The sequence below is a fragment of the Vitis riparia genome, chromosome 10 (assembly GCF_004353265.1).
Source record: "Vitis riparia cultivar Riparia Gloire de Montpellier isolate 1030 chromosome 10, EGFV_Vit.rip_1.0, whole genome shotgun sequence".
NCBI classification, from domain to species: Eukaryota; Viridiplantae; Streptophyta; class Magnoliopsida; order Vitales; family Vitaceae; genus Vitis; species Vitis riparia.
This window is the reverse complement of record NC_048440.1, coordinates 7675106-7702747: the sequence shown is the minus strand read 5'-3', so window position 1 is coordinate 7702747 and position 27642 is coordinate 7675106. Positions and strand designations below refer to the sequence as shown.

At 32.5% G+C, this 27642-nt stretch overlaps 1 protein-coding gene across 5 annotated transcripts; it reads right to left on the bottom strand.

Annotated features, from left to right (window-relative positions):
* Positions 1-2025: 2025 nt before the first annotated feature.
* LOC117923305 (probable LRR receptor-like serine/threonine-protein kinase At1g56140) lies at positions 2026-27083 on the bottom strand. 5 transcript variants are annotated; one of them, XM_034841535.1, is made up of 24 exons: positions 26936-27083; positions 20987-21170; positions 20769-20840; positions 20614-20685; positions 19090-19161; positions 18621-18692; positions 18469-18540; positions 18291-18362; positions 18051-18122; positions 17879-17950; positions 17713-17784; positions 17545-17616; positions 17377-17442; positions 15887-15949; positions 13228-13272; positions 13018-13079; positions 5160-5542; positions 4815-5010; positions 4554-4706; positions 4200-4318; positions 3897-4107; positions 3278-3509; positions 2841-2991; positions 2026-2738 (listed from the first exon to the last, which is right to left on the bottom strand). In XM_034841535.1, the coding sequence occupies exons 1-24, from the start codon at positions 27066-27068 to the stop codon at positions 2346-2348; spliced, it is 3111 nt and encodes a 1036-aa protein (XP_034697426.1). In that variant the 5' UTR covers positions 27069-27083; the 3' UTR covers positions 2026-2345. The 5 variants fall into 5 exon arrangements, with proteins under 5 accessions (XP_034697426.1, XP_034697427.1, XP_034697429.1 ...); XM_034841536.1 differs by having other exon boundaries at positions 20987-21227; positions 26936-27018; XM_034841538.1 differs by lacking the exon at positions 20987-21170 and having other exon boundaries at positions 26936-26999.
* Positions 27084-27642: the final 559 nt, after the last annotated feature.

The following is a 27642-nucleotide window of genomic DNA, read 5'->3' as shown; positions in this document are numbered from 1 at the left end:
AGACTCCTTATGAATTAGTGTCCATAATCTAATAAGATAGTGTTATCACCTATCAAGATTGCCTCTCCAATCATTAAGTTACAAATCCCATTTATTATGTGATCAAATGACATACTCTAGCTCATAAAGAGTACATGTTAAATTCCACTTAAGGAATTGCTACGGCGCCATAGATTTCATGATCACATATCCTTTGGATCACCTAAGGGACACGTTGTCTCAACGAGATATTTTGGTGTCTTTATTGAAAATACCTATTGCCACTAGTCACCATCAACAATGACCCAATCCATAGGGATATATGACCCTTTTAGGGTCTCGCCAAATCCTCCTATTGATTTTGGCATAGGCTTAATATCCTCTCAAAGTTAAGAGTCCATGCAGTATAGTAACTTGATGAATCATAACAATTGATAGTCTTGCGTCATGATTCACCATAAGTCCTATCTAGTATGCATCACATATACTAGTGCACTTACCATGGGAAACCAATCTTAATAGTCAAGACAAATCATCCCTCTAATTAGGAGGTGGTACACTACAATCTCTACTGAATTGTCAAATCCATGAACCGACCTTGGACAACTTATCTACTTATAAGGAACCTATGACTTATATCCTTTGTGCATCTTCTAATGCACCAAAGTCATGTACAATGCAAAATATACGGGTTGGATACTCAAATCAATGTCAATACACCAAAGGGGTAGCAAAGGTATAATCAAGTCTATCTTTATTACATCATGTCTTACTTTTAGGGGCTCAATCCTAATAATAACAAGCTGACCAACATCATTCTGAAAGATCCTTTAGGGTGGGGGATATGGTGTATCTTTACATCCAACCATATCAATAATATTTTGTTGCATTCCGCAAAAATAAGAAACTTTCTCCCAACTTTTATAGGTCATTTCAAGTTCTACTCATGTTGAATCTATTACTTATCATTTATTGCTACCTTCTTGCAAAATTCACCTTTATTTTCATGTTTCTTGCCTAAAGCAGAAGAGTGGCCAAAAATTAGTCATGGAACCTAAGTTTAATAAAGATGAATAGGTCTTGTTTGAACCCTTATAATTCTGGATCATTGTGTTATCAAACATGGCAACTACCTTAAGACTCAAGTCTTAGTTCACTGGTCCAATTTGTTTCCAGAGGATGCAACATGGAAAGATTTGGAACCACTCAACCATTGCTTTCCTCATTTCAAACCTTGAGGATAAGGTTCTTTCAAGGGGAAGGGAATGTTATGTACTTTCCTATAATTAAGGGTAGTAGATTGGGGGATAGGATTTGAGAATTAGTTGACCATCCTAATTTTAGGATGTTTCAAATAGGCAAAAAATAAAGTCTGATTGCTAAGATCATGAGCATAGAATGCTCTATTTTTTCTTATTTAATAACTATTGTAAGTGAGAAGGAAAATCATCTAGCAAATGTATTTCTTTTTGAACTTTCAGAAATAAAGTTTTATCAATTACTTTCTTTTCTTCTTCTTGGGCTGCATCACACTCGATCGATATCATCCTAAGGTCTTGGAATAGAAACATCCAATTGCCTCAGCCTTTTCCTTTCACAAGCATGCAAAATTGAAATTTCCAAGAAAAAAAAAATTTCTCATTCAATTTAGTAGACAAGAATATTTATTTCTTTGATATTTTAAACATGAGACTTCACTATGCACACCACTTACACGATGTGATGTATAGATTTGATTCAAACTCTTGATAAAAAAATGCAAACTAAGATATTAGTTGCCCCATGAACAATTATCAAGCTTTTCACCCAGAAAACAACACAAGCATTGCTATGATTTTACGTAAGATCATTTTTCATCCAAGCCTAGCTCTTATACCATGACAAATAACAAAGGCTTAAACAAAGAATTTTTCTGGAATGGTATATCTCTTCTTATAGATTTTCTTCTTACATTGAGAAGAGAATTTATATAAGGCAAGTTTAAAATTGCAATCCCAAAGACTGGGTATTTGCAATTAAGGTATATCAAGACAATTCCCAAAATCATGCAATTAAGTATAGAATTAGATAGAATAAAATTGCTAATGTTATGCCAAACAATCTGCCAAGAGATTAGCTTTGATAGCAACAACTAAACATTGTCCTTCCTAAAACCTTCTAAGCATTAAATCTTCCAATTGTTTGAAGGTCTTAAAACTTCCACACATATTCTGGTATGCAAGTCTATATGCATTCAACAATGTTGCCAAAACCAAAAATAGCGAGGAAAATATTCAAACGCTTAAAGGAAAAAAATTTAATAACAAGATGAATGGAGCTTCCATGACATGGACACTATTATAGAAGCAATAATAGTTTCTTCACCATCAGTCTCCAACAATTCCATGTAGCATTGGTCCAGAGATATTTACAGGGGAAGGTGTTGGATTGCTTGCACTCTTATTAGATGCACAAGATTTGGGATTACTTGGACTCTCATTAGATGTAAAAGATGTTTGAGTATCTTCGCTCAAAAAGCCACTTGTAGTATCATTGAAATCCCAATCTGTTAAATAACTAGGTTTTGATGTAATTGTGCTTACTTCAATGTCTCCTGCAAGCATTGCAACAACCCTTGACATGGTTGGCCGCAACATTGGTGATGCTTGGGTGCACAAGAAAGCCACTCCTACTACTCGTGTAGCTTCATTTTCATTGAATTCAATTAATCTTGGATCAATCAAATCCAAGCTTCGGTTGTTTTCATGTAAAGCCCATGCCTGGAGACATGATTGAGACATAATTAACCATAGAGGAAGAATGAATTATCGAACGATGTTATTTTGGAGAGTATTTGAAAAGATCATATCATTTTTCTATACCCATTCAAGAAGATATATCATTTTGGCATCCAAGCTGTTATCAGTGTTTGGTCTTCCACACAGGATCTCTAGAGCAACGACTCCAAATCCAAAGACATCGGCCTTTTCTGTCAGGTGCCCACGCATTGCATACTCTGGTGCTAGATAGCCACTAGAAAATTTACATGAAAATGACTTAGTTGAGGTCAATCAGATGAAGATTTTTTTATAACATTGATAAATTAAAAAATATAAGAAATGGTTTTGAATGTCACTCTGCCTGACATTGAACCAAACAATTCATCTTATACTTTCTCTTGCTCATGATATTATATTTGATCCATACTAGAATAAAACATGAAGAAATAAAAAACAGGAGATATTAACTAAGACTATTTTCATTTATGATAGAAAAGTAAACGACCAAACTTGGGATATCGTCAAAAGAGATTTCTTACATGGTGCCTGCAATTCGGGTGCTAATGTGGGTTTTCTTGTCATCATACAACTTTGCCAATCCAAAATCAGATATCTTGGGGCAGAGGCATTCATCTAGCAAAATATTGCTAGCCTTGACATCTCGGTGTACTATCCTTGGCCTTGATTCTTCATGAAGATACGCTAATGCTCTTGCTGTTGCCAAGCATATATTGAAGCGAGTTGGCCAATCAAGATGAAAATCCCTTTTCCCTACCAAGAGTCAAAAGCTTACAATGAGTCAAACATTCAAACACCAAAATCAAGCAACAAAGAATAGCTTGAAAAGTTTGGAAAATGAAATTATCATAAACTTCCTTACATGAATTCCTACATTCACCTGAACTTATGAGGTCATATTAGGCTCAGTTCAGTGGAGATTACTATTTTCTCCCCATTCAAACAATAAGATGCGTAAAATCCTAAATTTTTGTTTTTGTTTTGATTTTTTTTCTCTCCTTTTCCATTTTCAGAATTTTCTCGACTACCATCAATCGCAAATAGAATCAGTTAAATTTGAGACATTCTCAAGGAGGAAGAATTTTTTTTCCAAAAGTTCATAGATGTGCAAGAAGCAAAGTAGTTTGAACATCTTCATACCAAAGAGAGCATGGTCGAGGCTCCCGTTTTCAAGATATTCATAAACCAGGAGACGTTTGTTTCCTTTGATACAGAATCCATACAATTTCACGAGGTTCCGATGTTGCACTGCAGATATGGTAGTGATCTCTGTTATGAATTGGGTCTTCGCATGTTGAGATGCTACTGTAAGTTCCTTTACAGCTACTATCCTCCCATCAGGAAGAGTGCCCTATAAAACAACTACGATTAATCAATCTTCTCATTACCATGCAAAGAAAATGTGTCATGCATTATATGATTGACATGAAAAATTCATTTTACCTTGTAAACAGATCCAAATCCACCCTCCCCTAGCTTATTTGTGGCACAGAAATTTTTTGTTGCAGTTCGCAACTCAGCATAACGAAAACTGTTTGGTCGAGGGCCTGTTTCAAGAAGCACTGCAAATTCATGCAAAACACTCAGTATTTTATGAATTGTAGTAGGGATGCAGCAAATATCACAGATTTGCATATAGTGGGATGAATCAGGCTGGTATATTCAATCTACTTACTAGAAAGTAGCATCCTGGAAACAACAAAGAAATCCATTTTCCCTCATTTTCAAAAAGACTTTGAAATTCAATTTTCAAAAATATCATAAATGCAGGAACATTTTGAAGCAATTATATTGTACCTATCTCCTCGTTGAGATTCGATGTTTTCGGTTTCACGTAAAAAACTGCACATATAAGTATAAAGCTCAAAATCCCAACGGCAACTATAATTCCAACAATCAACGCAGTGTTTCTCTTCTTTGGTGAAGTAGTTGATGGAATTCTTTCCAAATCTGAGCAAATAAATTGGTAACCAGTTGTCAACTATGGTTAGCAAAATGGACTCAATGTAAAACATATCATATAAGTGAAAATTATAAACTATCACTCAAGTGTGATACCTGAAACAACACTGAGTGCTGAAATGGATGGTCCATAATAACCTTCAAAGGGAATGCAGCAAGTGCCCTTACCAGCCCAAAACAAATGAATTTCAAGATAGTTTTGTGACACAACAACATTGAATTTTCTCTCTATTGCTCTCTCAACCCCACCTGCCACCTCTGTTATGTCGAAGTCCTTTAATTGAAGAGTTCCCTGTTGTGCAAGTAAAGAGAGATCAAAATGGATCTTATTTATTCTAAAAATAATTAAACATGACTTTAACAGAAGAAATTTCATACAAGTGGAGAATGGGATTTCAAATCCATGATGGTTTAATTTTTGGTTTGTACTACAACTCTTACCTGAATATAGATATCAAAAACACGCCTTCCTGTACTTTCCCAAGTTTGTGCACTTGGATCTTTAAGTACCATTTCTGCAAATTGCAAACTTACAGTGTAATTTCCATTCTGCAGACCCAGGCCATAGTATCTAAGTGAGCCCGGTGATATCCTTGAAGTCTCGAAAAGTTCTGGGTAGTTAGTCCCACTAACTTCCGCCTTATTTGTCTTATACGCAACTCTATCTCCATACACACCCACATTGCTAAATCCCCAATTCTCTAATTTGCTTACATAATACGATGTTATAGCGGCATTAGTGGTAATTGAGTTATCAGCCTCATATATAGTGCCATCGGGTGCTTTCCACTCTGACCCACCACACTTGATTGAGACATTGGTATCTGTAATATATTCATACGTACATGCATATGTATATGAAAACCTTAGTCCTTGTAGGAACACTTTTAGCTAAAGCTGTGCAACAAGCTTGACATGCCAGTGAGGAAAAAGTACAATGTAGTGATCATGATTGATAAAATGAACTAAATGTGTCTCCCAAAAGTGCTCTAAAGTGTTTAAGAAAAATGAAAGTCTAGATCATGATGTCTAAGACATTTGAGTAAAGTGAAAACAATAAGGGGGAATTATGTAAACATGTACTATATATAAAATATGGATGAATTGAGAATCTAAAATACTTTTTAGGGAAAATAATTTTCATTTCATGTACTAAAATAGTAATTTTATGCATCTTTTCAAGACTACCCTCCAACTAGTTGAAGGTGGATTGCCACCCAAAAAGTCAACTCTCCTCCATGCCACTTCTTCTCATGTTGTTTGTTCTAAAACCGTTTTTAAATTTTGATTTTCTTAAAAAATAATTCTCATATATTTTTTCCCTATTTTTGAAAATCTACTTAATTGAAAAAACAAACTTTATTTTTTTAAAAGTACAATTCATTTATTCATTATTTATTTCATTTTCTTTATTGAGATTTTATTTTAACATCATGTGTAAGTAATGCATTAAAATAAATTAGTTTTTAATATAAAAATATATTCACCTATAATAATTAAAAATCTAATAAATAAATAAATAAATACCAATATTTTAAATAATATTGATTTCAAATATATATATATATATATAAAGAGAGAGCGATAATATTTTATTTTGTTCCATATTCATAATACTTTTATATTTATAATTTTCATATTATGGATCTCATTTTTTATATATTTATTTTAATTTTTTTTATAGAATATTAAACCTAAATTAAAACAAAAAAATTATCCACATGTGTTGAAACTTTTTTTTTTTTTGTTTTCTTCAAAATAAAAACAGAATATATATATATATATATATATATATATATATATATATATATATATATATATTGTTGAATATAATGAATTTATAGTGTACAATCTTTCCTTTTTTTAATATAGGTCACATGTATGGTAGTTAGGACTCCTAGCCTTGTATATATATATTTTCTCAATTGTAAGTAAACACTACATGAATGAGAATTAAGGTTTTCTTCTCTTTCTCTCATAACATGGTATCAGAGCCAAGGGAGAAAACCTAATTCTTTCCAGTTTCCCCGTGTCATCAATTCCGGGAAACCTTCCTGTGACCGTGTTTCATTCCGGTCACTTTCCCCAGATCCTAAAAGCTTTCCGGTCGGTCGAATCGTCGTCAGAAAACATTCACTGTCGGCGACTTTTCCGGTGAACTTTTCCGGCGACGTCTTTTTCCGACACCGCAAGGAGCGCCTGGAGGAGATCTCCAATTTTTCCCAAAGCACCGGAGCCAGAAAACCACCCACGCGCCGGCCACGCGCGTTTTTCTGGCCGGCGACTGCATCTCATTCGCCGGCGCGTGAGCCACTTTTCGACGACGCGCTTCCTCCTCCAGCCTTGCCTGACGCCGACTAGCCACCCTTCATACCTATTTCTGCCATCCGAGCCCTGCACGTGCCTCTTTTAGGGTTCTTTTGCCTCCGTCGGCCCTCCAAATAGTTTTTTCGGCGTCCTCCGGCTATTTTTTCTCAACCCCAATCCCTGCACGTGCCTTGAGAAGTGTTCTTCTACTTTTCCGGTGGTGCCACGGTTGTTTTTTCTTTTCTATTTGGTCTCTCACACGGGCGATTCTTCAGTTTTTCCTTCTTCAGCCGCATCTTAAGCCGTATTAGGGCTCTCTGCAATCCAAATATACTTCATTCTCCAGATAAGTGGATATGGCTACTAAAACTTCCATTTTTTCCTCTGTCATATCTGGATCTCCTATGATTACTTCGGAGAAATTGGTTGGCAGTGAAAATTATCTTTCTTGATCTGCCTCTGTTGAACTTTGGTTTATGGGACAAGGATATGAGGATCACTTGGTTACACAGGAGGCAGATATCCCTGAGGTTGAGCGCGTACAGTGGAGAAAGATAGATGCCCAGTTATGTAGTGTATTATGGCAATCAATTGATCCCAAGATCCTTCTTCATCTTTGGGCCTACAAAACTTGTTTTAAATTTTGGACTCAGGCCAAAGGATTATACACGAATGATATCCAGCGTCTTTATAAGGTGGCTTCTGCTATTGTTCATATCAGTCAACAGGACTTGGATCTATCTACTTATATTGGCCAGATTGCCTCTCTTAAGGAGGAGTTCTTGACTGTGATGCCTCTTACTCCTGATGTTGGGGCTCAACAAACACAACTTGATAAGTTCTTCATGGTCCTTACTTATTTGGCCTCCGTCCGGATCTTGAGCCTGTCCGCGATCAAATTCTTGGTAGTTCATCAGTTCCGTCCTTGGATGATGTGTTTGCTCGCCTCCTTTGTATCTCGTCCACTCAGAATTTGCCATCTGATAGCATTTCAGATTCTTCTGTGTTAGTTTCTCACACTACCTCTCGAGGAGGACGCAGTGGTAACCAAGGTAGAGGCCAACGTCTTCATTGCACCTATTGCAATAAACTTGGCCACACTCGCGATCGTTGCTATCAGTTACATGGATGGCCTCCTCGCACTGCCCATGTGGCCCAGTCCTCTGATTCTCAGTTGCCTCAGCCTCCGAGCTCCTCCTCATCTTAGGCATCTCAGGCTTCTGTTGCCTCTGTTGTCCAGCCTGGTAATGCTTCTGCCTGCCTTACCCACACATCTTCTCTTGGACCCTGGATTCTAGATTCTGGAGCTTCTGATCACATATATGGTAATAAAGATTTTTTCTCCTCTATTACTACTACCTCTGCTTTACCTACTGTTACCTTAGCTAATGGTTCTCAAATTGTAGCTAAAGGTATTGGTTTGACCCTTCCTCTACGTTCTCTACCTTTCACTTATGTCCTTTATACTCCTTAATGTCCTTTTAATCTTATTTCCATCAGCAAAATCACTCGTACTCTTAATTGCTCTATTATCTTTTCTGATAAATTTGTGACCTTGTAGGACCGGAGTATGGGGAAGACGATTGGCATAGGACATGAGTCTCAAGGCCTCTATCACCTCACCTCGGATTCATCTCCTGCAGTTTGCATTTCCACTGATGCTCCTCTCCTCATTCACAGTTGTTTGGGCCACCCTAGTCTCTCCAAGTTCCAGAAGATGGTCCCTCGTTTTTCCACTTTGTCGTCGCTTTCGTGTGAGTCATGTCAGCTTGGGAAACATACTCGTGTCTCGTTCTCAAAGCGTTTGAATAATCGGGCAAAGTCTTCTTTTGAGCTTGTCCACACTGATGTTTGGGGTCCTTGTCGGACTGCGTCTACTTTAGGATTTCAGTATTTTGTCACTTTTATTGATGACTATTCTCGATGTACTTGGTTGTTTTTAATGAAAAATCGAGCTGAGTTATTCTCTATTTTCCAGAAATTTTATGCTGAAATCCAGACCCAATTCAATATTTCTATTCGTGTGTTACGCAGTGATAATGCCAGGGGATATTTTTCAGCCCCATTTACTTCATTTATGTCTCATCATGGGATTCTTCATCAGTCTTCTTATGCTCATACTCCTCAAAAAAATGGGATAGCTGAACGCAAGAATCGACATCTTGTTGAGACAGCTCGTACTATCCTCCTCCATAGTAATGTTCCTTTTCGTTTTTGGGGGGACGTTGTTCTTACCGCTTGTTATTTGATTAATTGTATGCCCTCCTCTATTTTACATGATCAGATTCCTCATTTCCTTCTCTTCCCTGACCAACCACTTTATTTCCTTCCTCCTCGTGTCTTTGGTTGTACTTGCTTGTTCATATTCTCAATCCTGGACAGGACAAGCTTTCCGCCAAAGCCATGAAGTGCCTCTTCTTAGGATATTCCAGACTTCAGAAGGGTTATCGTTGTTATTCCCTTGAGACTCATCGATACTTTATCTCCGCTGATGTCACTTTCTTTGAGGACTCACCATTCTTTTCCACCACTTCTGAGTCTCTTCCTGTTTCTGAAGTCTTGCCCCTTCCCATTGTCTCCCCATCTGATGTTGTGTCTTCTCGACCACTTCAGGTTTATCATCCTCGCCCTCGTGTCGCTGCTTCTCTCCCTTTTGCCGAGGCACCTGCTGACTCACTTCTTATCCCTTCAGCTTCTCATGCCCCGGCTCTGCCTTTTCCTGATGATTTACCCATTGCTATTCGGAAAGGTACTCGCTCTACTCATAATTCTCATCCTATTTACAATTTTTTGAGTTATCATCGATTATTTTCACCCTATTCTGCTTTTGTTTCTGCTATATCCTATGTTTCTCTTCCAAAGATCACCCATGAAGTTCTTTCCCATCCAGGCTGGCGATAGGCAATGGTGGATGAAATGGCTGCTCTGCACTCTAATGGCACTTGGGATCTTGTTGTTTTACCCTCTGGTAAATCTATAGTTGGCTGTCGTTGGGTCTATGCAGTTAAGGTTGGTCCTGATGGTCAGGTTGATCGCCTTAAGGCTTGCTTAGTTGCTAAAGGCTATACTCAGGTTTATGGTTCTGATTATGGTGACACATTCTCCCATGTTGCCAAGATTGCTTCTGTCCGCTTGCTTCTCTCCATGGCTGCTATGTGTTCTTGGCCTCTTTATCAGTTGGATATTAAAAATGTCTTCCTTCATGGTGATCTTGCCGAGGAAGTTTATATGGAGCAACCTCCTGGTTTTGTTGCTCAGGGGGAGTCTGGTTTAGTGTGCAGGTTACGCCGTTCTCTATATGACTTGAAACAATCTCCTCGAGCATGGTTTGGTCGTTTTAGTTCTGTTGTTCAAGAGTTTGGCATGCTTCGCAATACAACAGACCATTCAGTTTTCTATCATCATAACTCCTTGGGGCAGTGTATTTATCTGGTTGTTTATGTGGACGACATCGTCATTACAGGCAGTGATCAGGATGGTATTCAAAAACTAAAGCAACATCTTTTTACCCACTTTCAGACCAAAGACTTGGGGAAACTCAAGTATTTATTGGGAATTGAGATAGCTCAATCCAGTTCCGGTGTGGTCCTTTCCCAAAGGAAGTATGCTTTAGACATCCTAGAAGAAACTGGTATGTTAGACTGTAAACCGATAGCCACACCTATGGATCCGAATGTCAAACTTGTACCAGGACAGGGGGAGCCTTTAGGAGACCCTAGGAGATATCAACGACTCGTAGGTAAATTGAACTATCTCACCATTACTCGTCAAGACATTTCTTTTCCTATGAGTGTTGTTAGTCAATTCCTACAGTCACCATGTGATAGCCATTGGGATGTCGTAATCCGCATTCTTCGATATATCAAAAGTACACCAGGCTAAGGTGTGTTGTACGAGAACAGAGGTCATACTCAGGTTGTTGGTTACACAGACGCAGATTTGGCTGGCTCACCCACGGATAGACGTTCCACTTCAGGGTACTGTGTTTTTATTGGAGGTAATCTAATATCTTGGAAGAGTAAGAAACAAGATGTAGTAGCCAGATCTAGTGATGAAGCTGAGTATCGAGCTATGGCTTTGGCAACATGTGAACTCATATGGTTGAGACATCTTTTTCGAGAGTTGAGATTCGAAAATGATGAACAGATGAAACTCATCTGTGATAACCAGGCCGCATTACATATTGCATCCAATCCAGTCTTTCATGAAAGAACCAAACATATTGAAGTTGACTGTCACTTCATTAGAGAGAAGATCGCATCAGGATGTGTTGCTACAAGTTTTGTTAATTCAAATAATCAACTAGCAGACATCTTCACTAAATCTCTCAGAGGTCCTAGGATTAAATACATTTGTAAAAAGCTTGGTGCATATGACGTATATGCTCCAGCTTGAGGGGGAGTGTTGAATATAATGAATTTATAGTGTACAATCTTTCCTTTTTTTAATATAGGTCACATGTATGGTAGTTAGGACTCCTAACCTTGTATATATATATATATATTTTCAATTGTAAGTAAACACTACATGAATGAGAATTAAGGTTTTCTTCTCTCTCTCTCTTAACATATATATATATATATATATATATATATAATTAACTTACCTTTAATTTCACTCGATAAAAAATTAGTAATGATCATTTTCAAGAGATTTAATTTTAAAAGCAATATTTGAAGGTAGGTAAAATTTAAAATTTAGAAGTATTTGCATTAAATTTTTTAATATAAATTCACAATTCATATCATAATACATTGATATTTAAAAAGAACAAAAAACTAATGTTTTTTTTATTAAATATGCAAAAAAGTACATTTTGTTTAACTAAAAATTCGAACCATTAAAATTGTTTTTATTTTTAATAAATAATGTTTTTAAAAAGAAATTATGTTATTTTTTGGGCATATTATTTAATAATTGCTGTCAAAGTTATAATAATAACAATAAAAAACTAAATAGGTTGGTACATCATACTATCTACAGTGGTACTTTTAGTTGCTAATATTATTAATTTTAGGTAAAAACAATGTTACCATCTCTAGTGACATGTTTGATGTAGAGGTTGAAGTGGTGATGATTGATAAATAGGATAGTACATCTTGCTATCGACAGTGATACATTTAGTTACTAACATTATTACTTTAATTAAAAATAATGTTACTACCTCTAGTGGCATCTTTGATATAGAGGTTGAAGTGGTGATGGGTGATGTGACAGCTACATACGTGGCATCCAATTAAATGTACTGGTCAGCTTGCCTTGTATTGGTGGCAATACACTTTTAGTTGGTTGGAGGGTAGTCTTGGAAACATGCATAAAGTTACTATTGAAAAAAAAGTTTTACCATAAATTTTGATGCCTCTATTCAGAAAAGTAAATTGAGGAAGCTATTCTGCAACAGGCAATTGAATTGTCATCATAGAAATCAACTTGGCAACATTTTTAGAACACCAAATAAGGTTCAAAACTTCCGTTGTGAATTCGGATAGGACTAATCAGTTTAGATATTGCCTATAATGATTTTAGAAATCCAATTTCTCATAAATACATATGGCAAGTACAGGGTGTTTAAAATTTAACATCATAGTGTCATACTAAAATTTTTGGATCATGCTTTAGATTGAACAAGTTCCTTTAATTGGGGTAATCCTTAAAAAAGGGCAAATACCATTTTAGTATTGGTGTTATGTTATGCTTTGTTATTTTTTCTCCTTTTTACTATCAATAAATGTGTTTATGTAAATGCATTCTATTCTACAGGTTGTCAAGATCAGCTCTTAATTTCTTACATGGTGCTTGGCTACATAGTTTCATGTTTTGACTTCCTGAAAGTTTACTATAGATTAATCATGAAAGGAAGGGAAATAAGAGTATATTAAGAAGTTAGTCCATCATGCACACAAGTGAGTCTACTAGCCAATTTTACGGTCTTGCATTAAATAAAGAAATAAATAACCAAAAAGGAAATATATAATAGAAGAAAGTGGCTTACAGGGTGGAGCATCCCTGTTGCAAGGAAAGTTTCTCTGAAGACATTCCAATCCTTCAAAAATACTGTAAGAACAAAGTGATGATAATGCTTATCTATATTGGAAACTAAAAAGAGTACATTCCATTGCAGAAACCAAACCATTTAGCTTCTCATCTATGCTATCTTTTGTGAATGTCTTGTTTTAGATAGATAAAACCTCCTACAACTTACCTGCGGTTTGTGCTATCAAATGTTAAGTTATTGGCCACTAAGTTCCTGCACAAGTTCCAAGCAATGGTCACTTAGTATCATATTCAAGCAAGAAAAACTCAATATTGGAGAAACTAGTTTACAGTCACGCATTAAACAATATGTGATCATATGATATATTAATTTTACAGTTTAGAACATTTAGTGTAGAATGTATAGGTTTTATTCGATTTTCATGTAGTAAAATAAGAAGTTGATGTATGACACTAGAAGGAGAATTAGTATTTGATATAAAGAAATGGTTCAAATAAAGCAAAATGAACTGGCAAACAAGTGTCAATGCCAAAAATCATTTTTAGGCTATCTATAATGGAAAAAAAAAAGGAAGGAAAAATAGAAGTTTTAAATAAGTTATCTCCATATCACAAAAGCAATAGTAAGTACTCATCTTAAAAACAACATAATTAAGTTCCAAGAGTGACATTTGTGTTCTTTAATTTCATAAATCCATTAGTTCTATGAGTTGATATTGGCAAGTTTTGACGTTCACTGTTCCAAATTAGACAAAGAACAACAGGGTTTAGATCCTCTTAGATCATAAATTTTACAGGTGAATGTCATATCATCAACTACAAAATCTACAGATCACTTTCCACATCAATCCCTTCTTGAAATGATGCAACAACAAGAATGGTTAGATGAAACCTTTTTGCTAATTATGAGATTTCAAATCTGTTGTGAAACAAGTTGTCTAATAGAAATAGAAAAATAATTTAAAAACTTTATTTTCATATTTCAGTTTAGGATTTATTAATGAGAGAGAACTGAGAAAACTTGTTGATTTAAGTAAAAAGGTTTGGTCAAGCAGTGAGAAAGATAAAGGAAATGCTCCAAAAAAGATAAAAAAGAAGGACGAGGGAAGCTAAGAGAGAAATTTTAGTTGGACAAAATAAATCTGAGAAGAAAATATACATGGCTGTTCGTTGCTGGCTAGAAGTCAGAAATTTCACATGGTTGGTGGAAAATAAGAAAGGAAATACTAGTGTTGTAAGGCTCTCAGTTTGAATTGTTGGTTTTTGCTTGAGATTAATGAGACTGCTAATCTTCTGTTTCTTCATTGCCCTTTTACTTCTAAGATTCAGCAGAATATATTTTCTTTTAGCTGAGATTGTATTGTAGTATTGAGAGGTGTTGCAGAACTTGTTAATCATCTTATTTCCGAAGTTTGAGAGAAGCCCTAAAGAGAGAGCACTATGGAATGAACCATCATTTCTGAATGGGTAATCTGGCAACAGAGGAATCCAAAAACTTTTAAGGATAAGATAAAATTCATCAATGATAGAAATTCCAACGAACTACTGTTAGAGAAAGTCCTCAGGGATCAACACCCAAACCCCAATGATGTAGAAAACTACAAGGTCCCACAGATGAGGCCATTAGTAGAAGAAACCCCTCAGCCCAAAGAAAGAAAGAGATCCACAAAAGAATCTCCACCTTGGCTTGCATTCTTTAAAGCAGCCTTGAAGAATCTGTAGAGACCACCCCCTCAGTAGCTTTAGGTTTCTAAATTGCACATGTACGATTGTATCATGTTTGTCTTACTTCCCAGCATATATACACAAAATTCACATCATCTCTTCCATACTCTGCCTCTTGAGAGACTACAACCTAACTTGTGATAGATTTCCAACATTCTCACCTTCTTGATCCCCGAAGCACTAGTTCCTCTCTTCAAAGCCTTGCCCTTTTCCATGTAGAGGCAATTACTGCCTAGCCTGGCCAAGGATAACAAGTTTAACTTAAGCACCATAACCACCCCCATCACCTAGAATAACCAGAAAGACCAATGGGCATTCTGATTTTTCACAGCAACATTTCAATGCCCTTAGAAGAACCACCTTAACCCTTTAGTACCATCATTGCAAGGTACACATGTTTAAATCAATCATCTGTTGCTGTCATCTGAATTCTTTGTGAGGATACTATTTCTGATGACTTTTTATGCTTGCCCGTATCCCCTTCTTGCCATTGTTTTAGTATACTGCACCTAGCTTGCCTGTCACGGCCCTTCTAATGGCAGTGGAACCCCCACACATCTTTGCATGGGATTTTGACAATTTCATTTTAATTGATGTCAAAATCTCTTCAACTAGTTGAAAATTTTTCATTCTGGAATTGAGATTTGCCACAAGGTCTTCTACATCCCTGTCGAAGGATTTCTTTTGCACCTAGCTTGTTGATTAAGTAACAGTCAGTTTCCATAAATTGAAGTCTCTTTTCAGAAAAAGAGTAAGAACTAAGTGGTCATTTGATAGATAGATAGATAAATAGATAGATACATATATGAGGAAAGAGAAAAAAAAAAAAAGGGCCAGATTTCAATCCTATTGAAAATTGCAGGGTACTATCAGAAAATAAAGGTTGTTACAATGTCAAGAGTCTATTCAACAGATAAGAATAAAAACAATAGAAACAAATACCAACAGATTCTTCATAAACATTACATAAAAAAATAAAAAAATAAAAAACCATTTACACGTGAAATGAGGATTGAGATATTCTTAACCAAATATTACTAGGGCTAATAAGTTTAAAATATTATTTATATAGATAGATAGATACATATATGAGGAAAGAGAAATAAAAAAAAGGAACATGTATCGTAACTCAAGAGACATACAATTGTAAGCCTGACTTTAGCCAAGGAGGAAAACTTCCTGATAACTCATTGTATGACAAATCTCTGCATGCAAAAACGTACTAGCTGAGTTAGCAAGCATAGAAATCACCATAAAATCAGAAAATTAAAGAATGTTATAGAAGGATTATATAACTTCTATGAAATAGTTGTTTGTCACATGCTGAGGACAAGTCAAAAAACTTGTCCAAATAGAAACTGCATCAGATCATTTTTTCAAAAAAGCCAGAAAGGTGACCAATTCAATCTACAGCATTCCTGTGGACGAGTTTCAGCATCCAATGGTAACTGCATCAGGTTTTTTTTTTTTTTTTTTGTCTAGTTTTCTTTTCTTTGAATCTTCTGGAAGAAGTACTTGAATTCTAGAATTGGTCCATTAAAGAAAAGAAGTCAGTCCCATGACTGATAATAAATGATCATCTCCAGTATGTTGTAGTGACAAGAAGAAAAGGGGGGAAATAGACATAAAACATGCATACATGCATGTGCAAACACACATTCACCTTCTTCCTGCCCCTAGACAAACTTACCTCAAACTCCAAAGCACTTCAAAAATTTGGGCACTCAAATAATTTGTTTTGGTTAAGGAGATCTCATATAGCCATTGGTCCTCATTGTTGTATGTTGTACTTGGGGATTAGAACATCTGATAATCATTCTTTCCTCCATTACTCCTTTATTTTGAGTTGTTGCAGAAGTCATTTTTAGTAGCAAGGATAGCCTGGGTGGATTCTACTGGTGTTTCTATTATGACAGTTATACCTTTGTGGAATTTTAGTAGGAGCTGGGATCAGGGGTGGAGAAGCAGCCCTAATGATCTTTGTGTTAGTTATTTGACTGGAAAAGAATGTCAAGATCATTGAAGAAAATAAAAGATTAATGACTAAATTGTGGCAAACATATCTATTTTTTCATGTCTCTCTAGAAGTGTTCCTTTTAGAATCATTTTTGTGGGATTGGGATTGGGATTGGGATTTGATTTGCTTCCCAATTAGGACATTGATGGACATATGGGCTTTTGTGTGCTCCACCAGCTAGTATTTTGAAGCTTAATTTCAATAGATGCTCCTTGCACAATCTGGGTCAAATGCATATTAATAAACTCATGCAGGATCATAGGGACAAGATTATTTAATCTCTCTTGAAGGGGGGCAGTTTTGGGTTATTTATTGAAGGGGAGATCCTTGCTTCACCTTAGGTTAAAAAATTGAAAGGCAGTTTGGTCTGACTAATATGGTTATGAGAGATTGACAATTTTTTCATTGGGGCTTATTGTCAGAGGTCGGGTTATATATAATATATGTTCCTGCAAATTCACCATTTTTTTAAAAAAGAATCTTCCTGTTTTTCATTCACTTGAACAAGTTCTTTCTTTTATCTAATAAAAAACAAACATAGTGCCTTATAAGATACTGGCTATGAGATGCTTGTAGATCCCAATTTAACATATTACTAAAAAAACAAGGGCTTACATGGTTTTAAGTTGTTCACTTTTTTCAGCAGGGAAAGTTCCAGAAAGTCTATTAGTTCCAAGAAACCTGATCATTGAAACAGTAGTTGAAGAAAATAGAAAAATTGTCAGGGAAGTAGCAAAAGCATGATCTGCCAGCCAAGGAAGAAAGTGCTTATTTGATTCTTACAGGGAAGTGAGAGAACTCAAGTTGAACAAAGCGTCTGGGATTTCACCTGTTAGGTTGTTGAAACTCAAATCCCTACATGAGTAAATAAAAAACAAAGAATAAGACAGACAAAACAAAAACTGGCTAATATCTTTGTCATTTGAAGAATAAATGTATGTTAAGACTTACAGTGTTTTTAAACTTTGAAATTCTCCGATATAAGCCGGAATACTACCAGATATCAATGAGTTCCTTAGACCTCTGAAAAAAACAATAGGGATGGTTAAAGTCAGTTCATGGAGGTAAAAGAGGAAAAGAAATAGAAACAAAAGAAAGGAATGAAGGATAATCTTACAGGTCAGTTAAATTCTTCATTTCTTTGATGAAATCAAGAGATGAGCTCACATTTTCTAAATCACTTATTCGCCTACAAAGTTACTCATGGATGTCACTGGAACTGATCCTTTTGCACGGGAGAGAGGGATCCAAATGGGAAATTTTAAAATAATTATACGGTGAAAACTCACAAAGCGGTCAATGAGGTCAATTTAGAAAAACTTGATGGTATTGGACCTTCAAGACGGTTCCCTTGAAATCTCCTACAAGACCATTTGAGAAACTTGCCGCTGAAAACAATATCCTCACTAGGCATATTTGTCTTAGAATATGACTAAACTTTGAAGAGAATTATATGAAAAAAGATGCCTCATCATCAACAGAAAGTGTCTTGAAGGTAAAATTATTATTATTGTTTTCTTTTAGCTTACAGAGACTCAAGCTTTGTCCAGTCCCCAATGAAGTCTGGTATCTTTCCTGTGATAAGAACATCTGTTGCATGCCTGAAACAAAATAGATGACTCACTCTAAGCTGGGGAAACATAAAATTCATTAATAAAGAACCCATAACATAAAATAGAAAATGTGATGACACTGAATCTTTCTTACATGATTTCCATGTCTTGAAGTTTAGCAAATGTAGAGGGTATCTCACCAGCCACTCCACTGCTGTCAATGTAACTGTTCCGAGAAGGTTCAATCATCTATTATTTTAACAATGAGATACAAATCCAAAGCCAAAAATAAAAGCAACAACTTACATTTGCTGAAGTTTGACTAGATTTCCAATTTCTGGAGGGAGAGTTCCAGAGAAGTTATTTGAACCAATAGACCTGAATAGCATAAATAAAAAATGTATTTACCACAAAAGTCATCAAAATCAACATAGGGTTTGACAATAAATGTCAACTAGGTGTATTATTTAGTTTGTTAAAAAAGTTTATATGACTTCTGTAGCTTCTAAAAAAGCCATATATCTAAGAGAGTGTATTCTCATTTTCATTTCTTTTTTCTCTTCATAGGTTCTTCTCACTTGTTTCTCTACCCCAAAAACTCTGGAATTCAGAATGATGCAACTTGATCAATGCCCTTCAGAACTCCTAGGCAATACCCTAACTTTTAGTCTTTTATGTTCATTTTCTTGAAGACAATTCCTAATATTTTATTTATTTATTTATTTACAAAAACTAATCAATATCCTTGAAAAAGGAAAATGTTCTCAGAACTCACAACATCAGAAGTTCCTTCAGATTTCCAAGCTCCTTAGGAATGGTCCCGGAGAGTGCATTATGCGAAACTGACCTATTCAGACAACAACAACATGAGACGATGAGAGAATCAAGAAACAAATCTTAGGAGTTATTTTAATTTAAATTTAATTGGAAAGCCTTATTTCTTTTTAATTAAAAAGAACAATACTGTGAAAAATGCACAAGTAATACAATACATATCAAGTAGAGATTATGTGAAAAGGATGCAACCACTGAGTGAAACTATGCGCTTAAATTTGTATATCATTGTATCAATATGTACAGCATGTACATGACAAAATAACACTAAAATAGGATGATTCCTGTCACATGGGCGGAAAACTCGTAGAATAGCATCTGTGTTTCACTAGAAGGGAAACAATTATAAATAAATGAGTATATATCCAAAGTTTCTTCTTGTTGGTTAAAAGATAAATAGGAAGGTTTATTCATGGTTGAAGAAAAGTTTATGTGCTTTCTTAGTGATAAAGTCCATGGACAGAAGTAGGCAAAAGCAGTCCAATGCACAGTAAGGTTGTAACAAGAATTTCCCAAGTACTAAGATGGTCTTGAGGCATCTAGACCACTGGCTAAGCTCTCAAAAGCTTTAGGTTTGATTTGAATCACTGAAGGTATTAGGAAAAGGTAAAAGAGTAGGACAGAGTCCAAAATTGGTTATCTGGTGTACCATGGAAAACATGAAGGAGAATTAAATATGACATAAATTAGTTTGAAACTCATGCATTTTGAATTCTTTAATCTCTATATAGGAAACAAAATAATAGAAATAAATTTCAAAAAGTATGTGAGAGAAATGTACTAACTTCAAATTTGTTTTCCTCCCAATTTTCACTTTTGCCTTGGTGAAAGCTTTATTTTGAGCATAAATCATGGCAACAAAAAGAAGAAGAAGAAGTCCCAATTTTCACTTCTGCCTCAACCAAAGCCTTATTCTTGAATCCTCAAATGCACATTAGATTAAGTGGTGCTATTAAAGTATGCTACTCATTGTGTAGTGAGGTGGTCAGTTAAGATCTTAACTGCTTAAAGGGCTTGTTCAATTTGTTTCACCAGTTTACGAGATTCTATATCCATGCCCAAGGTTTTACTGAGTTCATTGAACATGTTTCCCACCCTAAGAAATGAGTTGAGAAGAAGCATTAAAAAAAATGTTCTCCAACATATATGAAGGTTCCTTAATAGGAAATTCCGATATACCCATTTGAAACCAAACTGCTCTACATTACAAAATATCAGCAGACAGGACACAACTCATTTGAAGAAAAGGCAAAGACCTATTTAGATGTGTTTCACAATGTTAATAAAAAATACAAGCAGTTACATTTTCATGTTAATCAATCCACTTCATTTGTTCCTAACTGCACAATGACCTCCAAATTTTATTCAGAATCCTGCGGCTAAATTTAAAATTTCATTTTATTTAAGAGTCAATTACAGAATATGGAATTCAAATGAGGACCAACAATTGCGTCAGAGTACTTACAAATAAGTCAATTGAGATAAGTTTCCAATAAATTGAGGTAGGGGACCTGTGAAGTAATTCATATCGAGCTTGCTGCACAAAGTTTTAAAAAACTATTTAACAAGAAATTGTCACACATCAAGCTTAATAGGCTGATCACAAGGAATAGTTCTTACAAAACCATGAGATAAGTAAAGGCCTTGAACTCCTCTAAAATTACTCCCGTTTTGTTCAAAGCATGTACTCTCCTGACAATATTATACACCCACAATTAAACTTGATTTTAATGATTTTAATAAAATTAAACATTTTCATGCTGTTTCCATATACGTTTTGGTTATCAAATATTTACGGCATGCTAGCAGACACATTAACTTGAAAATTGTCCACATACAGCTGAGTAATGTGGCAGGTAGTGTTGTCATCATAACTGCAGTCACATTTGATAGCAGGATTATTAGCATCACTTTCAAATTCAGTATCATCAATGGCAGATCCCCTGCATGGCTCCCCACTAATGTTCCACAACGGCACAGCTTCTAAGTCCCATTTTTGGAATATAGAGTTTAATGCTTTCACTGTCTCAACAATCACACCAAATAGCAAGTAATTCATGCACTCGAAATCACATCATCCTAAACAATTTTATCAAAGATTTATACAGAATGTTAATAAATTTGATGATAAGCAAACAAAAAGGAAATTGAAAAATAGAAGCATTTTTTCTTCACTTCAATTCGAAAAAAGAAAAAAGAAAAATAAAAAAGGTTTTCACTTTAGTTTTTTGTCCCGGAAATTGAAGTGGGAAAAAGGAACGACATAATGGAAAGGGAAAAATATTAGGGAGAATTGTGTTTTAGGCCCAGTTGGGTCCAAAAATTAAGATATGGTTCATATATCGTACATAATTAAGCCTAACACCCAAAGAAAGTCTAAAAATTGAGAAGAAATATATTGTCCTTCATTAATATCTAAAATACCCTTAACCCTTATATAGACATATAGTGAGTGTGAATTTTAATTTTTTTTTTTCCCCTTTCTATTCCTTATTAAGTATTATTCATTTCTAACTTTTTTTTTTCTTCCAATCTATACTTCTATTTTATGTCTAATAAAAAGCAATAATGTTTTTCTTTTTCTTTTTTTCATTTTTAAAGATATTGAATCTTTTTACTCTTATTATAAGCAAGGATAAAAATTTTGGGATTTTTCATCCAAATATTTTTTATCTTTTTGTATTTATCTTTTAGTTTAATTTTTATTTTTTATTTTAAATTTATATTACCCTTTCATTTATACTTTTCTCTTATTTTTAATTATTTTTTATATTTTCTACATTAACCATATTTTAAAAAATTTAAAAATTGACTATCACTTCACTCTTATTATATATATATATGTCCTTTTAGCTTTTTAATTTTTAATGTTTTTATTTTAAAATTTTTTAAAAGATAAATTTATTGAAAAAAATAACTAAGATATGAAGTTCTAATATTATATTAATAATTCTTCTTATCTAAATAGACTAATGCAAAATATTTTGACTCACAACAAGAAAACTGTCAATACAATTTTTTAGTAAAACTTTAGAAATTAAATTTCAAATAAAATATATTATATAAAATTTTATCTAAAAATTATTGAAAGTGGTATTTAATTTTTTTTATTGACTTTCAAACTCATCTAATTTTTTACTTGAAATGTAATAGAACATGTTTACAAAAAAAAATTAGTTTTCCATTTTTTAAATAAATGAGTATAAATATATTAAAAGAATTAAAGATAATTTTAGTAAAAATTTTGATAAATATGATTATAATTTTAAATATAGATTCATTTTGATAAAATTTCACAAAAAAAAATAAAATAGTGGAAAGAAAGAACATTGCTAAACTACAAAAACAAAATATGCAATTATAAAATTTTGATGATGAAATTTAAAAATAAAATTCAAAACAATTCTTAAGTGAGAGAATTTGAGTGCAAAAAATCTTTGAATGGAAAAAAATGAGAAAGTTTTTCAAAATCACTTGAAATTCTTAACAAAAAATAATCTTTGTACACCCTTGTACAATTAATAAATTTGTCTTGTACAGTTATTATAATACCCTTGTACAATAACTCAAATTCCATACACCAAATCATGAATATTTGACAATAAGTAGATTAACCATGTTTGCATTGGTTTTGTTTCAAAAAAGAAGAAAAATTGTTGTATAATTTTGTTTTACAATCATCATAAGTGAGGTACCTATTCAAATTACCATATACAAGTTAGATAAAGTGCATGAGATGAATGTATGCTTAACCAATGTGTGTAAAGAATGTCATCTATCCTCGGTTAGGGGAAATAAATAAACAAGTTTTTCAGAATCACTTAAAATCCTTCACAAATAATAGTCTTGTACACTCTTGTACAGTTAGTATATTTATCATGTACACTTAGTGTAAATACCTTATACAGTGACTCAAATTTCATATATCCCCTACTCAATGTGTATCTATAGGTAGATTAACCATGTTTTCATTGGTTTGGTGCAAAAAGTAGTGGAAGATGGAAAAACAAAATTTTCTATCAAACATCATTAGTGGGATAAGTATTCGAATTGTCATATGCAAGTTAAATAAAGTGCATAAGATGAGTGTGTGATAGAGGAATGTGTACCCTGAGAGTGTGCAATCCTTAGATGACAAGAGAAAAAAAAAAAAGGTTGTCCAAAATTGATTGAAATCTTTCACAAAGGATAACCTTGTATACCCCTTGTATAGTTAGAACATTTGTTTTGCCCAATTGAACATTTACCTTGTACAGTTAATATAACACCCTTATACAATGGTGCAAATTTCATCCATATACATTATATGTCACGTATGATGTGTGAACAATGTTTCCAATGGTTTGATTTAAAAAATGATATAAAACATAAAAACGAAATTTTTCCCTAAACATAATTATTAAGGTAAGTATTTGAATTGTTATATGTGGGTTAAATAAAATACATGAAATAAAAGAATTTGTGGTAGGAGAGCGTATAATCCTTAGATGACAAGAAAAAATAAAAAAAAATTGTTCAAAATATACAATCTTGCACACCCTTTGTACAATTAGTATAATAACCTGGTATAATAGTATAAATTTCATATATATGCATAAATTATATCCACATGAGTGTGTAAACTATGTTCCCAATAGTTTGACATTTAAAATAATTAAAACAAATAAAACATTATTTTATTTTATTTTCAATGCAAAATGTAATTAAAAATAAGACAAAGAAATTACTTAAAAACTATTATTTAAGCCAAGTTTATTTATTTATTTATTTCCTTTTATTTTTTGAAATAAAGAAAAAAGAATAAAAAAATTTATTTAATAATGAGAAATATGAATATAAGATCAATTAGAAAATACCAAATTTATTTATTTATTTCATTTTATTTTTGGAATTAAAGAAAAAAATAATAAAAAATTCATTTAACCATAAAAAATATTAATATAAGATATGTTAAAAAATAGAAATAACCCCAAAATTATTTACTTATTTCATTTTATTTATTTAAATTAGAAAGTAATTTATTTTAATAGATCAAAATGTGCACAATTAATCCATTAATTTGTTAATTATCGATATATTAAAATTTTCTATTAGAAAAAAAATAAATAAAGAAAATAAAATTAAAAAGAACAATAAATATATATATAATTTAGTTATTTAATTATTTTTCATATAAAAGATAGTCACACAAAAAAAACACATAATTGATCAATTCTTTTGTTTAATTGTAAACATACTATATATATATATATATATATATTATTTTATTATTAAAATAACTAATGGAAAAAAAAATAAAAATGGATAATCAATGAATAAAATTTAATTCTTTTTATTATTTTCATTTTAAAAATAGTACTAAATAAGGTTTTCAATTTTTATTTTTAAAAATAGTTTTTAGTTTTTAATTAAATGTTTTTTCAAAAAGAAAATATAAAAAATATAAATCTTATTACCATTTTTTTAGAAAGTATTTTTTAAAATAGTTTTTGAACATAATTTTTCTTTATTTATAATTTAAAATAGAAAATAATGTTGATTTTCAATTATTTATATAAAAAAATTAAAACAATGAAAAATCCAAATTGTTAAAATAGAATTATTATGGTTGCGTGAATAGTGGTGTGAAAATTGTTAAAATCCAAATTTTTAAAAAGTTTATGTGAAATGTAACTAAGTATTTTAGTCCATCATTATTTTATATCCTTAAAAGGTAATATAAGAAAATTTAAAGGGTATATTGGTCTCTCAACATCTTATATCATTTCTATTAATTATGTAAGTTATATGGATCAAATGTTAATTTTTGGGCTCAGTTGAACCCAAAACACAATTGCCCCAAAATATTAAAGAGAGAAGAAGAAGAAAGTTAAGGGGAGGAAGGAGAATAAGACAGGATTAGGGTTAGGGTTTGGGTGGCAAGAGAGGAGTTAACCAATTTCACGTGTTTTTAGGGAAAAAATATAGAAAGCAAAAGCAATTTCCTAATAGTTCATGCATTTTATACAAGAGTTACTGAGGCCCATTTGGAATTTTTTTTAATAACAGTTATTTGAAAAAAACAAAAAATCAAGAAAATACTTTTTACAAACAAAAACTGTTTTTTTTTAGGAACAAAAAAGTATTATACAAAGATGTAGAATAATTAAAAATAAACACCGTATATAAAAATTATTTTAAAAAATAATAAAAACATATTAAAAATATTTTAATTTTTCAAACAAAATTTTGTTTTACAAAATATCATACAACATGTTTAAAAAACTATTATCAAAAACTATTTTTTAGAATTATTTTAGAAAATAGTTACTAAACAAATCATAGGTTTTTTTAAAAACAAATTTACTATAAGTCCGTTTTTTAAAAGAAATAATTTGTTTTAAAAAATTTATGTTGTTTTGTTGTTCTTTGAAAACCATTTTTAAGAATAAAGTGGAAAAAAAAAATTAAAAGACAATTCGTTAGAACAAAAGAAATATATGGATGAATAAAAAAAAATTGAAAATAGAAATTACATGGGTTTGATTCACTGTACCCGATGAAGATGGTTGGCAGTTGGCACAAATAATTGAAAGCTATAATTATTATTAATTTTCAATACAAACATGTCCTTATAGCCTGAGGGAGAAGAGTCAAAAGACTACATAGATGAGTTATGTACAAAATAATAATAATAATAATAATAATAATATATATATATATATATATATATATATAATACAGTAAATCTTGTTTACTTGTACCCATGTCAATTTTTTTTCCCCCAACTTTAACCCTTGAAATTATGTAAGTACATGTCCATCTTATAGCAGTGACAAAGCTACCCACCCCTCTTTAGATATCCCTTCAATACAGTATAGGTCACCGAAAAGGTCTCGGAGACCCACCAAAGTAAGAAAGTTAGGATCTTTCATAAAATAAACTCTTATTCAAAAAATCCATAATCGATAAGCTTCCAATAACCCGTCAATTTGGGATCCCCTTTAGGATTTTTCATGAGAGGTATTGGATATAAAGAAGGAAGAAGATAGAAAAAAAATGGTATACTATTGTCATTGAAAATGATGAATATTTGTATATAAATACATTTGAATTCTATTATAATTCAAACTCTATCTTTTATTATAATTTAAACTAATAATAAACTTCTACTTTAATTCAAATTTTATATTTCAAATTAATATATAATAAATATATAAATATATAAATACCAATAAATAAATTAAGGATAACATTAACTTTTTCTAATATCAGAAAGAAATTGAAATATAATAATATCAATTCATTCAGATAAAGAATAAAAGATTTTCTATTAATCCAAACGTTGTACTTGTGGGATAGAGGATGAGGAAAAAGCTAAAGATTTCACATAGTATGGACTCTTTTTATAGGTAATATTAAATTAAAATTTATTTAAGTTGTATTTTTTTTTCATTTTTCAAAATTTCTAATAAAAATAAATAATAATTATTCTAATATTTATTTATAAATATTATGTATTTTTAATAGAATTTAAAATATGTGATTTAATTTATTAATATCAAAAATAGAAATAAATATGATTGGTTTTTAATTTGATATATATATAAATATATATCGTTTAACCATGAAATTACCCTTCAATTTTCAACTAAAAATAGGAAAAGAAACCACCCTTGGAAGCAAAGTTGCAGATGAATGAGAGAAGTGGTAAGTAGTAAAGTAAAAGTACCCACACCACCACAAACCCAGAAAACAGGTCATAATTATTCTACACACAAAAAACAGAGATAGATAAAGAGAGATACCTTCAGATGGGTCCAGGGTAGCATTTTCAGCAGTTGATTCCTGAAATAACAAGAATAGCCACAAGAAGAAGATGATGGAAGGGCTGCGGGGAAGAGAGGGCGAAGCAGACGCTCTTTTCATTCTAAAATTCATCTTTCTGTGTAGTATGAAATATGAATGAACATCATCTCATATATATATAAATATGAAGTGGGTTTTCATTGAGAGAGAGAGAGAGCGCCCACTTGGAATTTTTCCCTTCTTAAAAAGTCACCCAAAAGTCAGGCACTCCCATTTTGAAATTTTGTGCTTTTGAAATTTTGTGCTTATTTGGAACCATCCAAAGTTGTGTAGAGTATTTGACACGGTTTTGGGTCAAAATGATCCATTTTTTTAAAAAAAATTGTAACATCAAATCATCTTTTGAAACTTATATTCAAATTGACTTCTTTGGTACGTAGGCACCATGTCTTTAAAAAATAATTTTTTTTCGTCATTTTAGTTAAAGTCACATTTGACAACTGCGACTTCATATTTCAACTAAAACCGTAATTGATAACTGTGATTTCATTTTTGAACTAAAGCCATAGTTGTCAACTGAGGCTTTAGTTAATTTTTTTTTTCTTTCAAATTTAATTAAAAACTTTTAAATTACAATTTATGATTGAAATTAAAAATATATACTTTAATACTAAATTATTTATATTTAAACTTAAGAATCTAGTAT